The sequence below is a fragment of the Nomia melanderi genome, chromosome 9, assembly GCF_051020985.1.
Source record: "Nomia melanderi isolate GNS246 chromosome 9, iyNomMela1, whole genome shotgun sequence".
Taxonomy (NCBI): domain Eukaryota; kingdom Metazoa; phylum Arthropoda; class Insecta; order Hymenoptera; family Halictidae; genus Nomia; species Nomia melanderi.
The window spans coordinates 3,694,320-3,711,419 of NC_135007.1; the positions used below are offsets into that span (position 1 = coordinate 3,694,320).

The 17,100-nt window shown below is 49.5% G+C and overlaps 1 protein-coding gene across 29 annotated transcripts in view; it reads left to right on the forward strand.

The window, feature by feature from the left end:
- Dscam1 (Down syndrome cell adhesion molecule 1) overlaps positions 1 to 17,100 on the forward strand; it is a 69,687-nt gene that overhangs the window by 35,575 nt on the left and 17,012 nt on the right. For 11 of the 29 annotated variants that reach the window (XM_076371004.1, XM_076370982.1, XM_076370985.1 and 8 more), the window contains 4 exons: positions 6,885 to 7,321; positions 7,406 to 7,662; positions 7,760 to 8,072; positions 12,057 to 12,374. In XM_076371004.1, coding sequence (XP_076227119.1) covers positions 6,885 to 7,321; positions 7,406 to 7,662; positions 7,760 to 8,072; positions 12,057 to 12,374 — 1,325 coding nt within the window. Of the gene's footprint in view, positions 1 to 133; positions 255 to 1,002; positions 1,210 to 6,884; positions 7,322 to 7,405; positions 7,663 to 7,759; positions 8,073 to 9,728; positions 10,023 to 10,306; positions 10,601 to 10,986; positions 11,275 to 12,056; positions 12,375 to 14,345; positions 14,637 to 15,024; positions 15,316 to 15,635; positions 15,927 to 16,568; positions 16,863 to 17,100 lie in introns of those variants that run through there. The other 18 variants (XM_076370991.1, XM_076370994.1, XM_076370998.1 and 15 more) reach the window with 12 other exon arrangements.

Below are 17,100 nucleotides of genomic sequence, written 5' to 3' on the forward strand. Positions count from 1 at the left end.
TAAATCGCAGATTACCTTGTCGCGTGTCGCGACCCAAAAACGTCTCGGGCGTTTCCCTGAAAAAAATTCTGATCAGTGGTTTTGTTATCCGGTAATAATTCTTTACACGCGTTCCTTTTTTTCACTGGTGAAGAACCGGTAGGAAGTAAAGCACCGTCCATTTCTGGCGACGCAAAACGATGGCAGAAGACCAAAACCTCGATGGGATTCGCGGTGCAGTGCCAAGCGCAGGGTCACCCGGTACCAGCGTTCAGGTACTCGAGACCAACCACCGTCTTCTTATCGATCCTCTTCAATGCCATTTACCGTGCTTTCGTTAAGCAAACGAACCCCTATGGCGGGAGGAGCTCCGATCGAACGGCGCATTGACGCTGTTCTGCCTCCCGCCGGGGAGTCCTTTCTAAGCAAAATGCGTAATTGTTGCGTTGTTAGAGCCCCTGGGAGCGAAAGGACCGAAATTCTCGAGCGACGATCGCGTCAACTCGTTCGTGCGTGCGGCGGGAGCTTCGTCAACGTTGCTATGTCCCGCGCAAGGGTTCCCAGTTCCGTCGTTCAGGTAAACTGAAAAGCTGGTAGAATGCTTCTTTTGGACTTTTTGTTTCACGTAGAACCGGTAGGATCCAAGGCGCCCAGTTTTCAAAGCGACGCGAAAAGCACCACGTATGTCCGGGCCGCGAAATCGTCGGTCGCGATCATCTGCGCTGCTCAGGGGTCGCCACCCCCTGCTCACAGGTAAATTTTGCAGATCAACCCTTCATTGCTCCTCAGTCGTGTCGCAAAGTGAAAAATGTGTCAAGGAATAATGGGAATAAGAAATTGCGGCGGTGGCGCGTTTTCTCTCGGGTCAAGTATCCTCGCGTTCGATCGAGTGAATAACGTGCTAAATCTTGTGAATGTCAGAGCCGGCAGGTCGGGTGTCCCCGAAATTCCCGAAGTCTGCGAAATCGGACTCGTTCGAAGTGGCGAGCAGCGCTGAGATCAGTTTGCTCTGCGACGCCCAGGCGTTCCCTGCTCCCGCGTTTAGGTTAGTCCGTTCGTCGGTAATCCGTCGAACCGCAGATTACATTAATTCGGGAATTCTGTAGAGCCTGTGAACGGTGCCAAGCCTAGAGTCGCTTCCACTGCCAAATACGATGTGTTAGTCAGCTACGTCGGCAGCCCTGTAACGATGCTTTGCCCAGCCCAGGGTCACCCTCTTCCAGCTTATAGGTATTTATAGTCTTCCTACAAGTCGGTAAGAGAATCCCGCAACGGATCACGGAGTCTCGAGATACACGTCCGATTTGTCATTTCTTTATTCAGAGCCGGTCAGCGGCGCGGCACCGAAAGTACCACCCACAGCGAAAATAACAGTCCTCTCGTTACCGATTCGAAAAGCGATGTCCATGTTGTGCCAAGCACAAGCGCATCCGTTGCCACTCTTCAGGTACGCTCAGCCGAGTAAAGTGGAAAACCTCTTCCGATTCGTTCCGTAATTATCCCCGGTCGTTTTTTTGTGCGCCAGGTCGATGGACTGTGCACCTGGAACGGTCTCAATTGTTTGGCAGCGCCGAGTCTCCCGGTTCCACGCGCGAAACTAATCTCCAAAGATACGTGAAGATATCGATTGCGTTCACGGCCCGGTGCGAACCTTCCCTTCGTTTTGATTTCTAGAGCCGGTCGGCAGTAGTCCTCCCCGGTTGCCGCCTAGGTCGAAATTCGATGGATTGACAAAAATCCAGGGCCAAGCTTCGACGTTGCTCTGCGAGGCTCAGGCTAACCCGCCGCCTTTTTACAGGTGAGCAACTTACGGGGGACGTCCACCAACTTGAACACTCAGATTTTAGCTGCCCTTATCGATGTGTGCAGGATGAAAAGAACTCCTAAAGTTGGCGATGGAAAAGAGCTAGTATATAAAATATTTTAAAGACTGATGGAGGTAGTTGAAAATATTGGATACAATAGTTGTTTGTGTTTTTATAACGAGTGAAGATTATAAGTAATATTATAATATTTTCTTTTTCTGTTAAATAATATTTGTAAAACTAATTAATAATTTCTACGGAAAATTGTTCATTGTAGAGTACCTGTTGAAGTAATAAATATATATTTCTTAATTTTGCGAGTTGTACCAAAATGAAAAACCAAACATTAACTACAATTATTAGACTGTGTTATAGAGTTATAGAGTTCCGCATTGAAGAATTTTAATACGTGATTAGAAAAAGATTACAATTACAAAGTACAATTGAATATTTAAAACAATATTATAAAGTCGTAGAGTCACTTTGAATAACTCTAAAACAACGCAGAAATGCCATTTATAAATCGTTAAAACTCTTTGCATTATATTATTTCTTGTGAAAAGCTTTTTGTATTCAATATTTTCGTGTACCTGCAATAGTTTTTCGCATATTTTATACATGCCAGATGTCCCATTCTCTACTTTGTATTCCTTGTCAGGAGAGAATCGGGGCAAGCTGTATTTTATTTCATTGGTAGCCTTCGCGGACCGGTCTTTATCTTCACGTCTCTTGGTTCCTTTGAGATATCAGCGATACATTCGACAACGACGACAAGTCCTATCCTCCGTTTTTACGGTATTACAGAGCCACGGGGTAGTGTGCGTCCGAATGTACGGGACAAGGACATCAGTGGACTGAAGAGAGTCATTCTAGTTGATCATATGGTGGGCCTGCCGTGTCCTGTTCAAGGTTACCCGGCGCCTACGTTCAGGTACGGGGCCGTAGGGCAGTGAAAAAGGGGGAATCCGTCAGGCGGTGGCGAATCTGCTCGGGTATTCGGTCATTTTCTAGATCATTGCCTCCTAAATACCGAGCCACGCGTCGGTTCTCGTTTCCCGCCTCTTTTCAGAACCGACAGGTAATGTTCCCCCGCGTATCGCTGGTGAACGTTACGAAGGTGGAAAACTAGTCGACGTTCCGAGGACAAAGGTGGTAGCATTGGACTGCTCCACTCAGGGATTTCCTGTCCCAGTGACAAGGTACACTGTTATTTAATGACGTGTTCCCTCACGAGGCACTACGAATCGCGTTTCAGAGGGCACGAACAAGATCGGTCCGCGGTCTTCGGGCAAGAAATTCGAAAGAGAAGTGGTTTTGGCTGCTAGAGGTCAGGATATCGCGTTGAGTCACTCGTACCAGGGATTCCCCATGCCCGTGACAAGGTAGACGCAAAGTACCCTTTTCCCTTTCGCTCCTTGGTTCCCTTGTTGTCGTCGTCGTCGATGAGTCGAATCAGTTGATATCTTTATTTTTCGATCCTTCTACCATGGAACAACGATTTGTGTATCAGGTAAGTAAGCTGCATGCGTTAACTATGCGTGTACTCGGGATACTGGCTATTGGGGAGGAAAAAGAGGTATGTAACCCTGTTTAAGCTTCGCGAGGAACGGGTTCCCCATTTTAATATAATTTTTGTGTACTCTTTAAGAGTTCTGTTTGCCGAGAAATGTAGCGCAATTTTTGTTGAGACTGTGAATGTTCATTAGGAACGTTTTCCTCGTGAAAAGAAATCGTTGCAACGGTTCGATCGATGAACAAAAGCGAATGCCATTGCCGATAAATTCAAGAATAGAAAACAAAGCAAACGAAAAGGGACGATTTAGTCATTCCGGGCAATAAATGATATCCTTCCAGAACCGTCCGGTCGTACTGCCCCAAAAGGGACTGGAGACGGCCTTAATAAGTACCGCGGGGTAGAGGGCGAGTCTCTGGCGCTGGCGTGTGCGGCACAAGGCTTTCCTGCCCCGATCTCTAGGTACACAAAAGTTCCGTATAGCTTCTCTATTTTTTTTCTTTTGTTTGGTCATTTGTCTTGCTCCGCAGAGCACGGATCCTATTTTCGAAGCGTTCCATCCTTACCCTCTACCCCGGGTCGGGTGGCGGTACCGCAAAATCCGAGAAATTGGACGTTTGACAGAGGCGAAAAGAGAAAGAGAGAAAGAGAAAGAAAGAAAGAGAGAGAGAGAGAGAGAGAGAGAGAGAGAGAGAGAGAGAGAGAGAGAGAGAGAGAGAGAGAGAGAGAGAGAGAGAGAGAGAGAGAGAGAGAGAGAGTGAGAAACGAGAAAAAGAAAGAGAGAAAGAGAAAGAAAGAGAGAGAGAGAGTGAGAAACGAGAAAAAGAAAGAGAGAAAGAGAAAGAAAGAGAGAGAGAGAGAGAGTGAGAAACGAGAAAAAGAAAGAGAGAAAGAGAAAGAAAGAGAGAGAGAGAGAGAGTGAGAAACGAGAAAAAGAAAGAGAGAAAGAGAAAGAAAGAGAGAGAGAGAGTAAGAAACGAGAAAATGAAAGAGAGAAAGAGAAAAATGGAGAGAGAGAGAAAGAGAGAAAGGGAAAAGTGGAGAGAGAGAGAGAAAGAGAAAAAGGGAAAAATGGAGAGAGAGAGAAAGAGAGAAAGGGAAAAGTGGAGAGAGAGAGAGAAAGAGAAAAAGGGAAAAATGGAGAGAGAGAAATAAAGAAAAGAAACGAAAGTCAATTGCCAAGCATATAAAAGATAGGGGAGCGAGGACAAAGATAGCCTCGAATAAAAGACCAGGGAAAAGTGAGCAGGCAAAGAATGGATAGCACTGATCCAAGATTCCATCGACCGTTGATGTCATGAACAATCAATAGAGACGGCTGGGAGGGCGGCTAGATCGACGAGTAACGATCATGTAGGACGTGGTGTCGTCGTTAGACTTACGTATCGTTCGCCTCGATTTAAGTTCAGAAACCGGGTTCGCGGGTGTAACTTTGGACGGTTACGTGATCGAGAGGAGAAAAATGGGACGAGAGCGAAGGAACGTTGAATTAAGATGGAAAAGTGTTCTGTACTGGGGGCCAATCGGACGTGTTGGTTTTCAGTGCCAACAGGAGCCCCGTGACGCAACCCCGAGATAGGTGACGGAAGCGCGACTCCGAAAAGGATGCGGGCCCTCTTCTCCTTCGGTAACCTCGGTGCTGATCAGGGTGGTCCGCGAGGGTGTCACCCGATCAATGGGGCGAACAATGTTGCCCTGCACCTGCACACCTCCAATAAGTCCCACGATATCTGGCTGGTAAGTCCTCGCCACCTTCGTGCCTCCGTTCATCCGTTCGTGTTTTTCACTCCACCCAACCCATCCACGCCCCCCTCTCTTTCTCTCATTCGCCAGAAGTGTTCGTGATTCGTGTTCGTGTCGCATATTGTCTTCAGTTGCTGTACCATCGTCACATGCGTCGCTCAATCACCATCTCCGCTCCACCATCTCTATCCCTAATTCTTTTTCATTGAAACAGCGACGGGTTCGTTCGTGTCCTGCGTCGCGCACGGTCATCGTGGAAGTTTGTTTTTCGTTTCGAGCGGATTTTTAACCTTGTCTTCGACCGATCCTCCTCTCATTTTGTCTCCGTTGCATTCCACTCGCCTCCTTCCCGTGATCAATGCCGGTGTGTGTCTATACCGTGGATGATCGTTCGGGAAGGCGTCACGCACCGTGTGTCTCGATAATCGAGAGTAGAAATAACACTGCTCTGTCGCTGTCACGCTTCCAACGATCCCCTCTCACTTTCTCCCCTTTAGGTACTGTGCGAATCACTTGCCAGAGTACGCGTGCAACCCAAGCAGTGCCTCTCTTTCCCCCACAGCACTTTTTGTTTCCGATCGTGACGAACTTGCCGCTGCCAGCCTCCTCACTCCAAACCGTTCTCCCGACCTGCTCTGCTTTTATGACCGCTGTATTATGCTCCAGCTGCGTTGAAACTCTCCTTCTTTCTGATTAAGTTTGCGCGAGACACGTGCTAATGAGCCGGCAGTAGAGACAGAAGCCCATGCCCAGAGACGCCCAAAGCCCTGCCATATTACACTGCCGTCTACGAGACACCAGACACTTGCTAATTCAAATGCGAGCCGAAGTTCGTTTTTTTCCACTCTCGATGCGATCTCATTATCGTATTTCATTTTTATTCAAAAGCTGTTACCCAGCTGTCCGTTGAGTTGCTGCACGAGGACAGCCGCGCTGTCTTCGCGCGCAACTAGTTGAAAAAACGATTTTTATTGGTCTGTGACTCCTTGCAGAAAACGTGTAAACATGTAAATTAATATAACTATATTGGAAGCGTGGGTAAATGTGGTATAAACAAGTAAAAGAAAAGTATAATACGTCTGCGCTGAAAATGGCGATTTTGAGTATCGTTGCAAAGGAAATTTTTTTATTTTGATTGAACAGGGACCGTTATTATTTTTTAATTCGTTTCCCATTATAGTGTTATGTTAGTTTAAACTTGACTTCTTAATGTAATGTTAATTTAACTTTTGCGTGATATATTTGCTACGAACACAAAAACAGATACGTGCCGTCATTATATCATGGTATTAATTTTTGTTTCGAATCTCAAAAATATTTTATTTACACGATTATTAACTGTCGTTAAAATTAGCTACAAATTCTTAAAATTATAATTCTAAACGGAACATTGTTCTGTATAAAAGATGAATCTATGATGTCTAACAAAACTTGATGTAGCGTTATCTGTCGCAACCTATGTACAATCTGTACCCACATCGTAAACATACGGATTTTAATCCTGAAATATGTTCGCAGCGGAATCACGTCAAACCTATTGCGAGCACATTTCCGCATTAAATCCTACGTGTGTACATGGCACATTCTTTATGTCTTGTGGTCATAACATCAATGTCTCTTCTAAATCTCAAAGTGTCCGGTGACTTGTGGACATAAGTGTACATAAAAAACTAGGAATTGAAACCAGTATGAAACAAAGCGACTAGAAATATGCACTAGAAATCAATTCTCAGCGAACAATCAACAATCATCGATTTCCAGTGGCTTCGTTTCATGTAGCCTTAAAAAGCTTCCTTTCAGCAGCCAGCCCGCAAAGCAAAATCCCCCTTGCACTCTCGTTCCAGATGGTACAAGTTCATCGAGGGCTCATCACGTCGTCAACCAGTCCAATTAAATGAGCGCGTCCGTCAAGTTAGTGGAACTCTGATCATCCGTGAGGCTCGCGTTGAAGATTCCGGCAAATACCTCTGCATTGTGAACAACTCCGTGGGTGGCGAAAGCGTTGAAACCGTACTGACTGTGACTGCTCCATTGGCCGCGGAAATCGAACCCAGCACTCAGACTATTGACTTCGGCAGACCAGCAACCTTCACTTGCAACGTTCGAGGAAACCCCATTAAGACAATTTCATGGCTGAAGGATGGCAAGCCCCTTGGATTGGAGGAAGCAGTGCTCAGAATTGAAAGTGTTAAGAAAGAGGACAAAGGAATGTACCAATGCTTTGTTAGAAATGACCAGGAAAGCGCACAGGCAACGGCTGAACTGAAACTTGGTGGAAGATGTGAGTTCATGTTGTGAATAATCCTATGGGTTCTCAAAGTTTCAAGATGACGTTCGTTAAGACTAAACCTTTTTACATCCACAGTCGAGCCCCCACAAATTCGTCAGGCATTCTCCGAAGAGACTCTCCAGCCCGGACCCAGCATGTTCTTGAAATGTGTCGCCAGTGGCAACCCAACACCTGAGATCACCTGGGAACTCGACGGCAAACGACTCTCCAACACGGACAGGCTTCAGGTCGGACAGTACGTTACTGTGAACGGCGACGTGGTATCTCATCTGAACATCTCCAGCATTCACACCAACGATGGCGGACTCTACAAGTGCATTGCAGCATCGAAGGTGAGCATGATTTTTTGTTCTTTCTTTTTCTTCTCTTTTCTTTTTCGCATAAAAGGAGGTGACGGATAACAAAAGTCAATTGATCCCGTGATTACAGGTTGGATCCGCGGAACACTCGGCCCGATTGAATGTCTACGGTCTCCCCTTCATCCGCCACATGGACAAAAAGGCTATCGTCGCTGGTGAGACTCTTCGCGTGACCTGCCCAGTCGCCGGATATCCGATCGAAAGCATCGTATGGGAACGAGACACCAGAGTTCTGCCGATCAACAGGAAGCAGAAGGTCTTCCCCAATGGCACGCTTATCATCGAGAACGTCGAGAGAATGAGTGATCAGGCAACGTACACGTGTGTCGCAAGGAACGCCCAAGGTTACAGCGCTAGAGGAACGCTCGAAGTCCAAGTCATGGGTAAGTTCGATGCTTCTTCGCTCTGTGCGTTTCAATGTCGACAGTCCGGAATCGTTAATCGCGCGCGGAAAAATTCTTCATTCCGTAGAGTCACCTTGTCGGTAAACGTTTTACAGAATAGCTTCATTAAATATGTATTCCGCGTCAGTACCGCAATTAAAAGAGGATTGAATACATCCTCCATTCACGATGCGAATTGCAGGTTGTTTTGAAAAAGATGTTCTAATCGGAACGAACGCGAATCGTAAACGGGAACCCGCGTAAAACATTCTTTACAGGTATCCAGCTGTTAAATCCGACGAATGTTTCACGATAGCATTCAACGTCCTATTACAGCTGTAACGACTCTTTCAGCGAAGCCCGTATCGACGGTGTGTCGATAGGGTCAGTCACGTCCCGTCGAATATCACGGTCGAACCGAGAGCCGCGTGAATCGTACGAAAAAAGAGAAAAGAAAAACGTGCGTGAATCGAGAATCCGCGAACGCAAACGGACATGGATGCGAATACGCACACGGACAACGAACCCGTCGCAGATATATTACGAACGCTATCTCACACAGCGCGAGAACACCTCGGAAAAGGGTTCGAGCGTTTTTGTTGGAATGTTGGAAGTTGGTATGGCGGTGGCCGACGATCGACCGTAAGAAATCTGGTGCATTCTTGTCAGAATTGTTCTCTCTTCACGCGTCCACCATTCACGGTAACCGTTGCTCTACAGAGTACCGTGTCGCTGTACATGTCGGCGATCGATGGGTTGACTGCGTGCCGTCAGAAATTTCATTAAAACATTTCCCCCCGCAAATTTTCCGCCCGAAAAAAGAGGAATCGCTGATCGACAGTGAGGTCCGCGTTATCAAGACCAGTATCGTAATTTCGTGACGGATGCAGCCAGCCCGTTGACATCTACTCGATCACACACGACGTTACGACACGCACACGCTCATAAACATATACGCCCGCGACCTGTCATCATACGTCCATACATCGATCCTCCACCCTCAGTGCCGCCTACGATACAGCAGTTCTCGTTCGCGAAGCTGCCCATGAACGCCGGAGAGTTCGAAAACCTGCAGTGTATCGTACCGACCGGTGACCTGCCGTTGAACATACGCTGGAGCTATCCCGGAGAAGAGATGGGCGGTTCCTCCGGCGTACTTGCGAAGAAGGTCGCGGATCGCGTTAGCATGCTCATGATTTCAGTCATCACCGCGAGACACGCGGGCGAGTACGTTTGCACCGCTGAAAATGCGGCTGGAACGGCGTCCCACTCGACTACGCTCACCGTCAATGGTTCGGGCTACTATCATGCGTTCCTAGAGAATATACAGTTTTTCGTTTCGTTTTTCTTTCCTTTAGTTTCTTTTTTTTTATTCCGTTCGTTCTTCATTTCGTTATATTTCTGCACAATCCCGGCAAAGAGCACCGTAGCGTACCCTACACACTCTTTTGCATCCTCAGACGTCCCGCAATCGAGAACCCACATATGTTTCCGCCAATGTCCACGTCGTACGACCCCTCGTTCACTCGATCGATCCAGAAACGGACAATAGAGAGAGAGAAAGAGAGAGAGAGAGAGAGAGAACACACAGGACCAGTAGCGCGCAGCGAAACTCGTCTGCTCATGTACAATTTCGTTGTACGATCTACTGTTCAGTTGGACCACAGCTTCTACCGATCGCGTTCAATGCCGAGGTTGCCAACTCTGGGGACTCCGTATCCGTGCCATGCTCGATCTTGAAGGGTGACATGCCCATGGACATCACGTGGTCGTTCAACGGTGTGCCAATCGACAACTCGAAAGAATCTAGTATCACGATCACCAGAATCAGCAAACATCTGAGCACCCTTAGCATTGACGGCGTCTCAGCAAGACACGCCGGAGAGTACGTCTGCTCCGCATCGAATCTTGCCGGTTCCGTCAGTCGATCAGCGACCTTAACGGTGAATGGTACGACTTCCCCTTCAACGGCCTGTTAATCCTCTCTACTCCTGTAATTTCAACTTCTATCATCAGCAATCATTCCCGATATGTCCTAATCTCTGGTCATCTTCCATTCCTTCAGAACAATGTTTCATCCCTCTATTGCATTTTGGTCATATATCTTCGCCGCCATACCAACCCCACCGTCGTTAGGGAGCGTAGAATACATACAGCCTCGGTTTTAGCTACGTTGCACGTGAATCGACACTCGCTCCCTCCTCCGTTTCGACTCTTCTAGTCGTTGCTTCCAGTCGCCCCGCAAATACTGCCCTTCATGTTCGGCGACGAACCGGCCAGCTGGGGCGAACTGGTCTCCGTGACTTGCTCCGTGGCGAAGGGCGATCAGCCTCTCGAGATCTCGTGGGCCTTTAACGGGACTCCGATCGGCAGCAACCATGGATCCGACGTGGTCGTAGCGAGCACAAACAAGAAAAACAGCGTGCTGACTATTGAGTCGGTCGCGGCTAGACACGCCGGCGAGTACACGTGCTCCGCGTCGAATCGTGCCGGCGCGACGTCGCACTCAGCTCAGCTGACCGTGAACGGTACATGTGTAGATTATTTTGTGTATCCTAGACTAACTTCACTTGTCCTCATATCGACGGAGCTCTGATCGTCCTGAACATTAAACGTACCCGAATCCTAACAATCGCCACTTCCTTTCCTTCAGTTCTCGGTGTCCCATCGCGTATGCTATTTTAGCCCCTAACACTAGTTCGATCCAGTAGCAATGCTAGAGGATTAATACATAGAATCGATACGTTTTCACACGATCGACGCTCGGATCTGTGAGTCCGCGGCTGCGACCGGAGTTTCTCGTTAGGGGATGGTCTAGCTCACGTAGGTGCCGCGCCCTTCCCTCGGTCGATTGTTATTCCGTTCTGTCTCACGTCCGCATCGTTTCGCCCATGCTGCCGTGTCGCTCACGCAGTCGCGCCACAGATCCTCCAGTTCTCTTTTGGCGACGATCCCCTCAACTCCGGCGAGATGCTGTCGGTTTCTTGCACGATCGTCAAGGGCGACTTCCCGGTGAACTTGACATGGACGTTCGACGACACCCCGATAGACTCGAGCCGACCGGACGTAAATATTGTAACTAATAAGAGGGTCAGCTTCTTGAGCATCGACAGCGTGGCGGCGAGGCACGCCGGAAGATACAAGTGCACCGCGTCGAACGCCGCTGGGTCCGACAGTCACATCGCCGTACTCTCGGTCAATGGTACCGCCTCCCCTTCGTTCAGCAATTTATTACTTTTGCGATCTTGTGCCGGTGCCGTTGGAAAACGCGTCGACGATCGCGGGAACGCAAATATCGATCGCAGTAGCGCGGCGAGCGAGTTTTCAGCGTGTTCATATGCAACGTACCGGAAACGGTAACAGGAACAGAGAAATTATTCACGGACCAGCGTCGCTCGTGACTCGCTCCCCGCGCTCCAGAGAATATTCACCGCAGACGGAGAATCGATCGGCGCGTTTTTCAATCGCTTTCTTTACTCTCAGTATACTTCCTTTTTCTCGTAACTTCTTGTTTTCCGCAGTAATCTTCATAGTGTATAATCTGTATGGAAGGCCACTGCCGTCGTCGTGCCGATGATCGAACACGCAAACACGTATGTCGATCCTCGTGTACCGTTCCGGGAAGGTAAGATTATCGTCAGAGACGACGGCAGGTAAGAACACGGTCCATCCCGCGGATACAGCGAGACGATGGTCCATGTTTTCCGTTTCTCTTCACGTTCTTCCTTATTCGCTTTTTCAGTTTTTACAGTTCTGTTAGTTCTTGTACACCGTTGTCTCATACCCCAGCATCCCGATCCCCGAGTAACTCGGAATGTACTCTTTCCCAGGGTCACGCTCGACTGTTCCCACCCTTATTATTCGACAATCTATTACGGTCTAACATCGTCGTTTATGATTCATCGCGCGCAATACCGTCAACGTCGAAATCCCTTCTCCGGAAGCTCCTGCACGCGATTGAAAAATTCTCTTGGAACGTTCCAGTCGGTCCACAATTGGCGCCGTTCGCGTTCGGCGACGAAGCCGCCAACGCGGGAGAAATGGCAACGGTTCAGTGCGCGGTGATCAAGGGCGATCTGCCGCTCAAGATCTTCTGGTCGCTGAATGGTCGGCCGATCGAGGCCGGACGCGTGTCCGGCGATCATGGTTACGACACGCCGGACATCGTCGTCAGCAGAGGTAGCAAACGGATCAGCACCCTGACGATAGACTCGGTAGCGGCAAGACACGCGGGCGAGTATAAGTGCACCGCGATCAACGCAGCCGGATCCGCCTCGCACACTTCGGTTCTGTCAGTAAACGGTACGGTTTGATTGGCCTGTAACGATTGGGTGAACCGATTGGATGGTTGGTAGCACGACAAACATTCCCGTCGCTTCGAGTACTATTCAGCAGTTATCCTTGAAGAATATTCGAAACGACGAGGCTCGTCGAGACGGAGATTCGAACGCCCATCACCGGAGGTTGGTCGGCCTGTGCGCAGTTACCGGGGGTATGCGACGAATCGCGCGCCACAGAGGGTGGAGGTAAACGTTGAACGACATTCCTTGATCGCCCCGTTCGATTTTTTTAGACGATTCTCCCCGTCGCGATATATCGTTTAGGTATCCGACATATATCAGACGTGTACGATTTTTCCATTGCATCGTCGACACTCTCGGTGTTCGTACAATCCATAGCAGTGTTGTCACGTCGACAGTACCGCCGCGCATTGCGCCGTTCGAAATGGCTGACGAGGCCGTGAACTGGGGAGATTCCGTATCGGCAGTCTGCACCGTGGTCAGCGGTGATTCCCCGCTCGAGATCAGCTGGGCATTGAATGAAAGCCCGATCGACAAGAGTCATCGAATATCTGTGACTACTACCAAAAGGAACAGCCTGCTGTCCATTGACTCGGCCAGTCCGAATCACGCGGGCACGTATACTTGCGTCGCCTCGAACGCAGCCGGCGCTACCAGCTATTCGGCGGAGTTGACAGTCAACGGTACCTACAGTAGACACTCGGAACGACTAACAAATACCAATACTGCGCCCTTCCTTTTTCAATCCTCTCGCCCGCGAAACGATCCCTCTCTGCTCTCGTAGTCTCATTTTTGTGAAAGGTGTTCATAAGGTTTTCGAGTACGTTTCCGTGATCAGCAATCGAAACAATCGGGTGGAATGTTTGCAGTCGCTCCGCAGATAGCTCCGTTCGCGATCACCGAGGAGCCGGCGAATTGGGGCGATTCGATTTCCGTGGTGTGCGCCATCCTCAAGGGCGACTTGCCAATCGAGATCACATGGGCATTAAACGGCGAACCAATCGGCCGTGATCGTTCCGATATAAACATCCTAGCGACCACGCGAAAGAATAGCATCCTCAGCATCGAATCAGTCGCCGCGAGACACGCGGGCGAGTACACGTGCTCGGCGTCCAACAAGGCTGGAGCGACCAGTCACTCGTCTATCCTGGCAGTGAACGGTATTTTTCTCAAGAGAGACGTCCTCTGACTAATTCCTTGTTCGCATATCCTCTGTCTATATTCACCGTTCCCTGATCGCCTACCGTCGGTGGTTGAAACTTGGAATCGTTGTAGGCGTTTCGTTTTCATCCCCGTGGCTCTTATCAAGCCATTAGCTCCGCGAACGCGCAAAGCGCGCTCAGTAATCGTCGTTTCGTATAGGTCGGTCACTGTTCGTAGAGGTGATTCGATAACGAAGGATTCTTTGTTCGTCCTAGTTGCCCCCGAGATAGCTCCATTCGTGATCAGCGAGAAACCAGCGAACTGGGGAGACACGGTCACCGCAACCTGCACCATGTTGAAGGGCGACTCGCCGATTCAGATCGAATGGGCACTGAACGGCGAGCCGATTCCGCGTAATTATCCCGACATATCGATCGTGACCAGCCGGCGCGTCAGCCTGTTGACGATCGACGCGGTGACGGCAAGTCACGCCGGGGAATACACCTGTGCGGCTAGCAATGCGGCCGGCGGGACGAGTTTCACAGCGATGCTGGCGGTGAACGGTACAATGACGTGTTCCTTCGCACGCGCGGTTTGCTATATTCTCTCGATGCATGCCCGACGTGCTCGCCCGGACAGCTCTCCTCGCCGTATCCCCTTTCGAGATACACATCCTGCCCCGATCCTTTCGTTTCACCACGGAACAATCGAGGATCTTCGATCATGTACCCGTGATTGCGACCGCGCTACAGCCAGGTAAACTCCCTCGGAGGGTAATGTCCAAGTTCGTTCCACCGGTAAAACGTGTTCGCTGTTCCATTGATCGTAGTTGCGCCAGAGATCTCGCCGTTTGATATCGGAGAGGGGCCGGCAAATTGGGGGGACACGGTGACCGCAACGTGCACGGTGTTGAAGGGGGATCATCCGATCCAGATCGAGTGGGCCTTGAACGGCGAACCGATTGCCCGCGATCAATACGACATATCGATAGTAAAGACCAGTAAGCGTGTCAGCGTGCTGACGATCGACGGCGTGACGGCGACGCACGCAGGAGAGTACACGTGCTCCGTGAGCAACGCAGCCGGCGGGACGAGTTATACCGCATCTCTAGCCGTGAATGGTACAGACACCTTCCCCCTCGTATTCTCGATTCCTTAGAGCCTTCGATAGTTTCTCTTTCTCTGTCATGCATGTGCGCAACAACTTCTCATTCCCATCGCATCCCTTGACATTTCCATGCAGTCGACGGTGACAGGCAACGACGGGTTCGCTCGGTTATCGTTCACCCCGTATCGACGTTGTTCGACATTCATCAGCGAATTTTTCGTCCGAACGTCATGATAGCGGGTCGTGCTCTTTCGGTCAGCAAGCATTTGGAATAATTGTTTACGCAAGAAGAAATCTTCTGCAACCGATGGACGGCGGCAGTCGCCAGGTCGTTTGAATCCAATGCATCGATCCAGGTAGAACGGAGCGAATTCTAAACAACAGTTTCGATGTCATTGTAGTTGCGCCGCATATAGGACCGTTCTCGATCAGTGACGGACCGGCGAACTCGGGCGACATGGTCTCGGCGACTTGTTCCATAATGAAAGGCGACTTTCCGGTAGAGATCGTGTGGAAGTTTAACGGTAGAACGATAGGTTTCAACGATCCGGATGTGACGATCACGAAAATCAATAAGCATATGAGTGCACTCAGCATCGAGTCCGTAGCAGCGAGACACGCGGGCGAGTATACGTGCGTTGCGACGAACCGGGCCGGGAACGTCAGCCACTCGACGACTTTGGCCGTCAACGGTACCTATCTCAAGAAGCACGCTTGCACGTCAAAAGAATTCTGCACAAGCATCGCCTTGAAAAAGCGAAAGAAAAGAAAACTACATACATCCCTGGCATTGCCATCCCCCGCGCCACTCTCGACGACTCTCCGTGCTTTTCGCCCCATTCAAAGAATCCTCTTCCTCGAAACTTCCCTACGAAAGAACGTAGAATCCGCGCGGAACGCGGCGAGCCGACGAAAGGTGGTATATCTCGCGTATGTTTCAATGTACTCTCGTGTGTGTCACTCCGGTAATACCCTCTTCTCAATAACCAAGACCGGCCGCGCGTTTTCTCAGTCTCGCCACAGATATTCCCGTTCTCGTTCGGTGACGAGCCGGTGAACTCGGGCGAGGCGATCTCGGCTACCTGCTCGATCCTGAAGGGGGACTTCCCGATGGATATATCGTGGGCGTTCAACGGCGTGCCGATCGATTCTGAGACTACCGATCAGTACACGATCACGAAAAGCAAACGGCTGAGCGTGCTGGCAATCGACGCCGTAGCGGCCAGGCACGCAGGGGAGTACACTTGCACCGCGTCGAACAAAGCTGGAGCCTCGAGCCACGCGGCGGCGTTAGCCGTCAATGGTAATAACGTACGCATGTGTGTAGGCATCTCAGATCTACGCGTAGCCATCGGGAAAACTGGGAAAGTCTCCTTTATCATCCCTTCTGCAGTAACACCTATCCGCATTCAATATTCATTACCTGTCCCGTTCCGTCGTGTGGACACACGAGGACGCGTGGCATCTCCCCGTTGGGCACACTCTTGATTAGAACTTGTCACTTTGTTTAAAGATGCTTGGACGATCGGTTGGTTCTTGGACCAGCATTTTTTCTGCTAATTATTTCTAATGGCCATAGAAATAATCTACGACCATCTCGGTATCTGTGTGAACCCTACGTTGTTCATATCAGTACACAACCAGGTATCAATACTACGTATCAGATTGCATCTGCCATTCTTTCTTCGTATAAACAAAGGTAGAGGTGTCGCTTGAATCGTAGATTCAAAAATTTATGTGTGTAAGGAAGTTCGAGTTTTTTAATTCAAAATCATCAGTTTAAGTTTCGACTAGAAAAGAATATCGCGTGACATAGTGTCGTTTAGTAGAGTAGTTTTCGTTCCGCGGCATAGCCAAGAGGTTAATCAGGTCGACGAGAATGGTTGTGGATCGTGGATTCGTCCAGTCGCAAGCTATCATCTATCCTTGCGTGCATCGTTTTCAGTCGCGCCGCAGATCGCGCCGTTTTCGATCGGCGATGAGCCCGCAAATTGGGGAGAAGCAGTCTCAGCGGTGTGTACGGTCGTGAAAGGTGACCTGCCGATCGAAATGGCCTGGGCTCTGAACGGGGAGCCCATCACCGTCAAGAATCACGCCGATATCTCGATCTCGAGCACCGGGAAACGGGTCAGTCTAATGACCATCGAAGCGGTCAGCGACAGGCACGCCGGGGAGTACACTTGCACAGCTTCAAATACAGCGGGAGCGACGAGTTATTCGACCACTTTGGCCGTCAACGGTACAGAATTGCACGAATCGGCTACCGCGAGCTATGCCATGCGATAGACACGAACCAGGCACACACGCCTATCAAACATTCGAGACTATTCCCTTTGTCGTTCATTAGACACCTTTTCTTTGCTCCTCTCTATTCTATTCATTGTTCCCTTATCACTCCTTCTTCATTGTCCCGTTATTGTTTATTTTTTCACCCGATATAAACGACGTGTTTCACGTGATGGGGACACACAGACTGA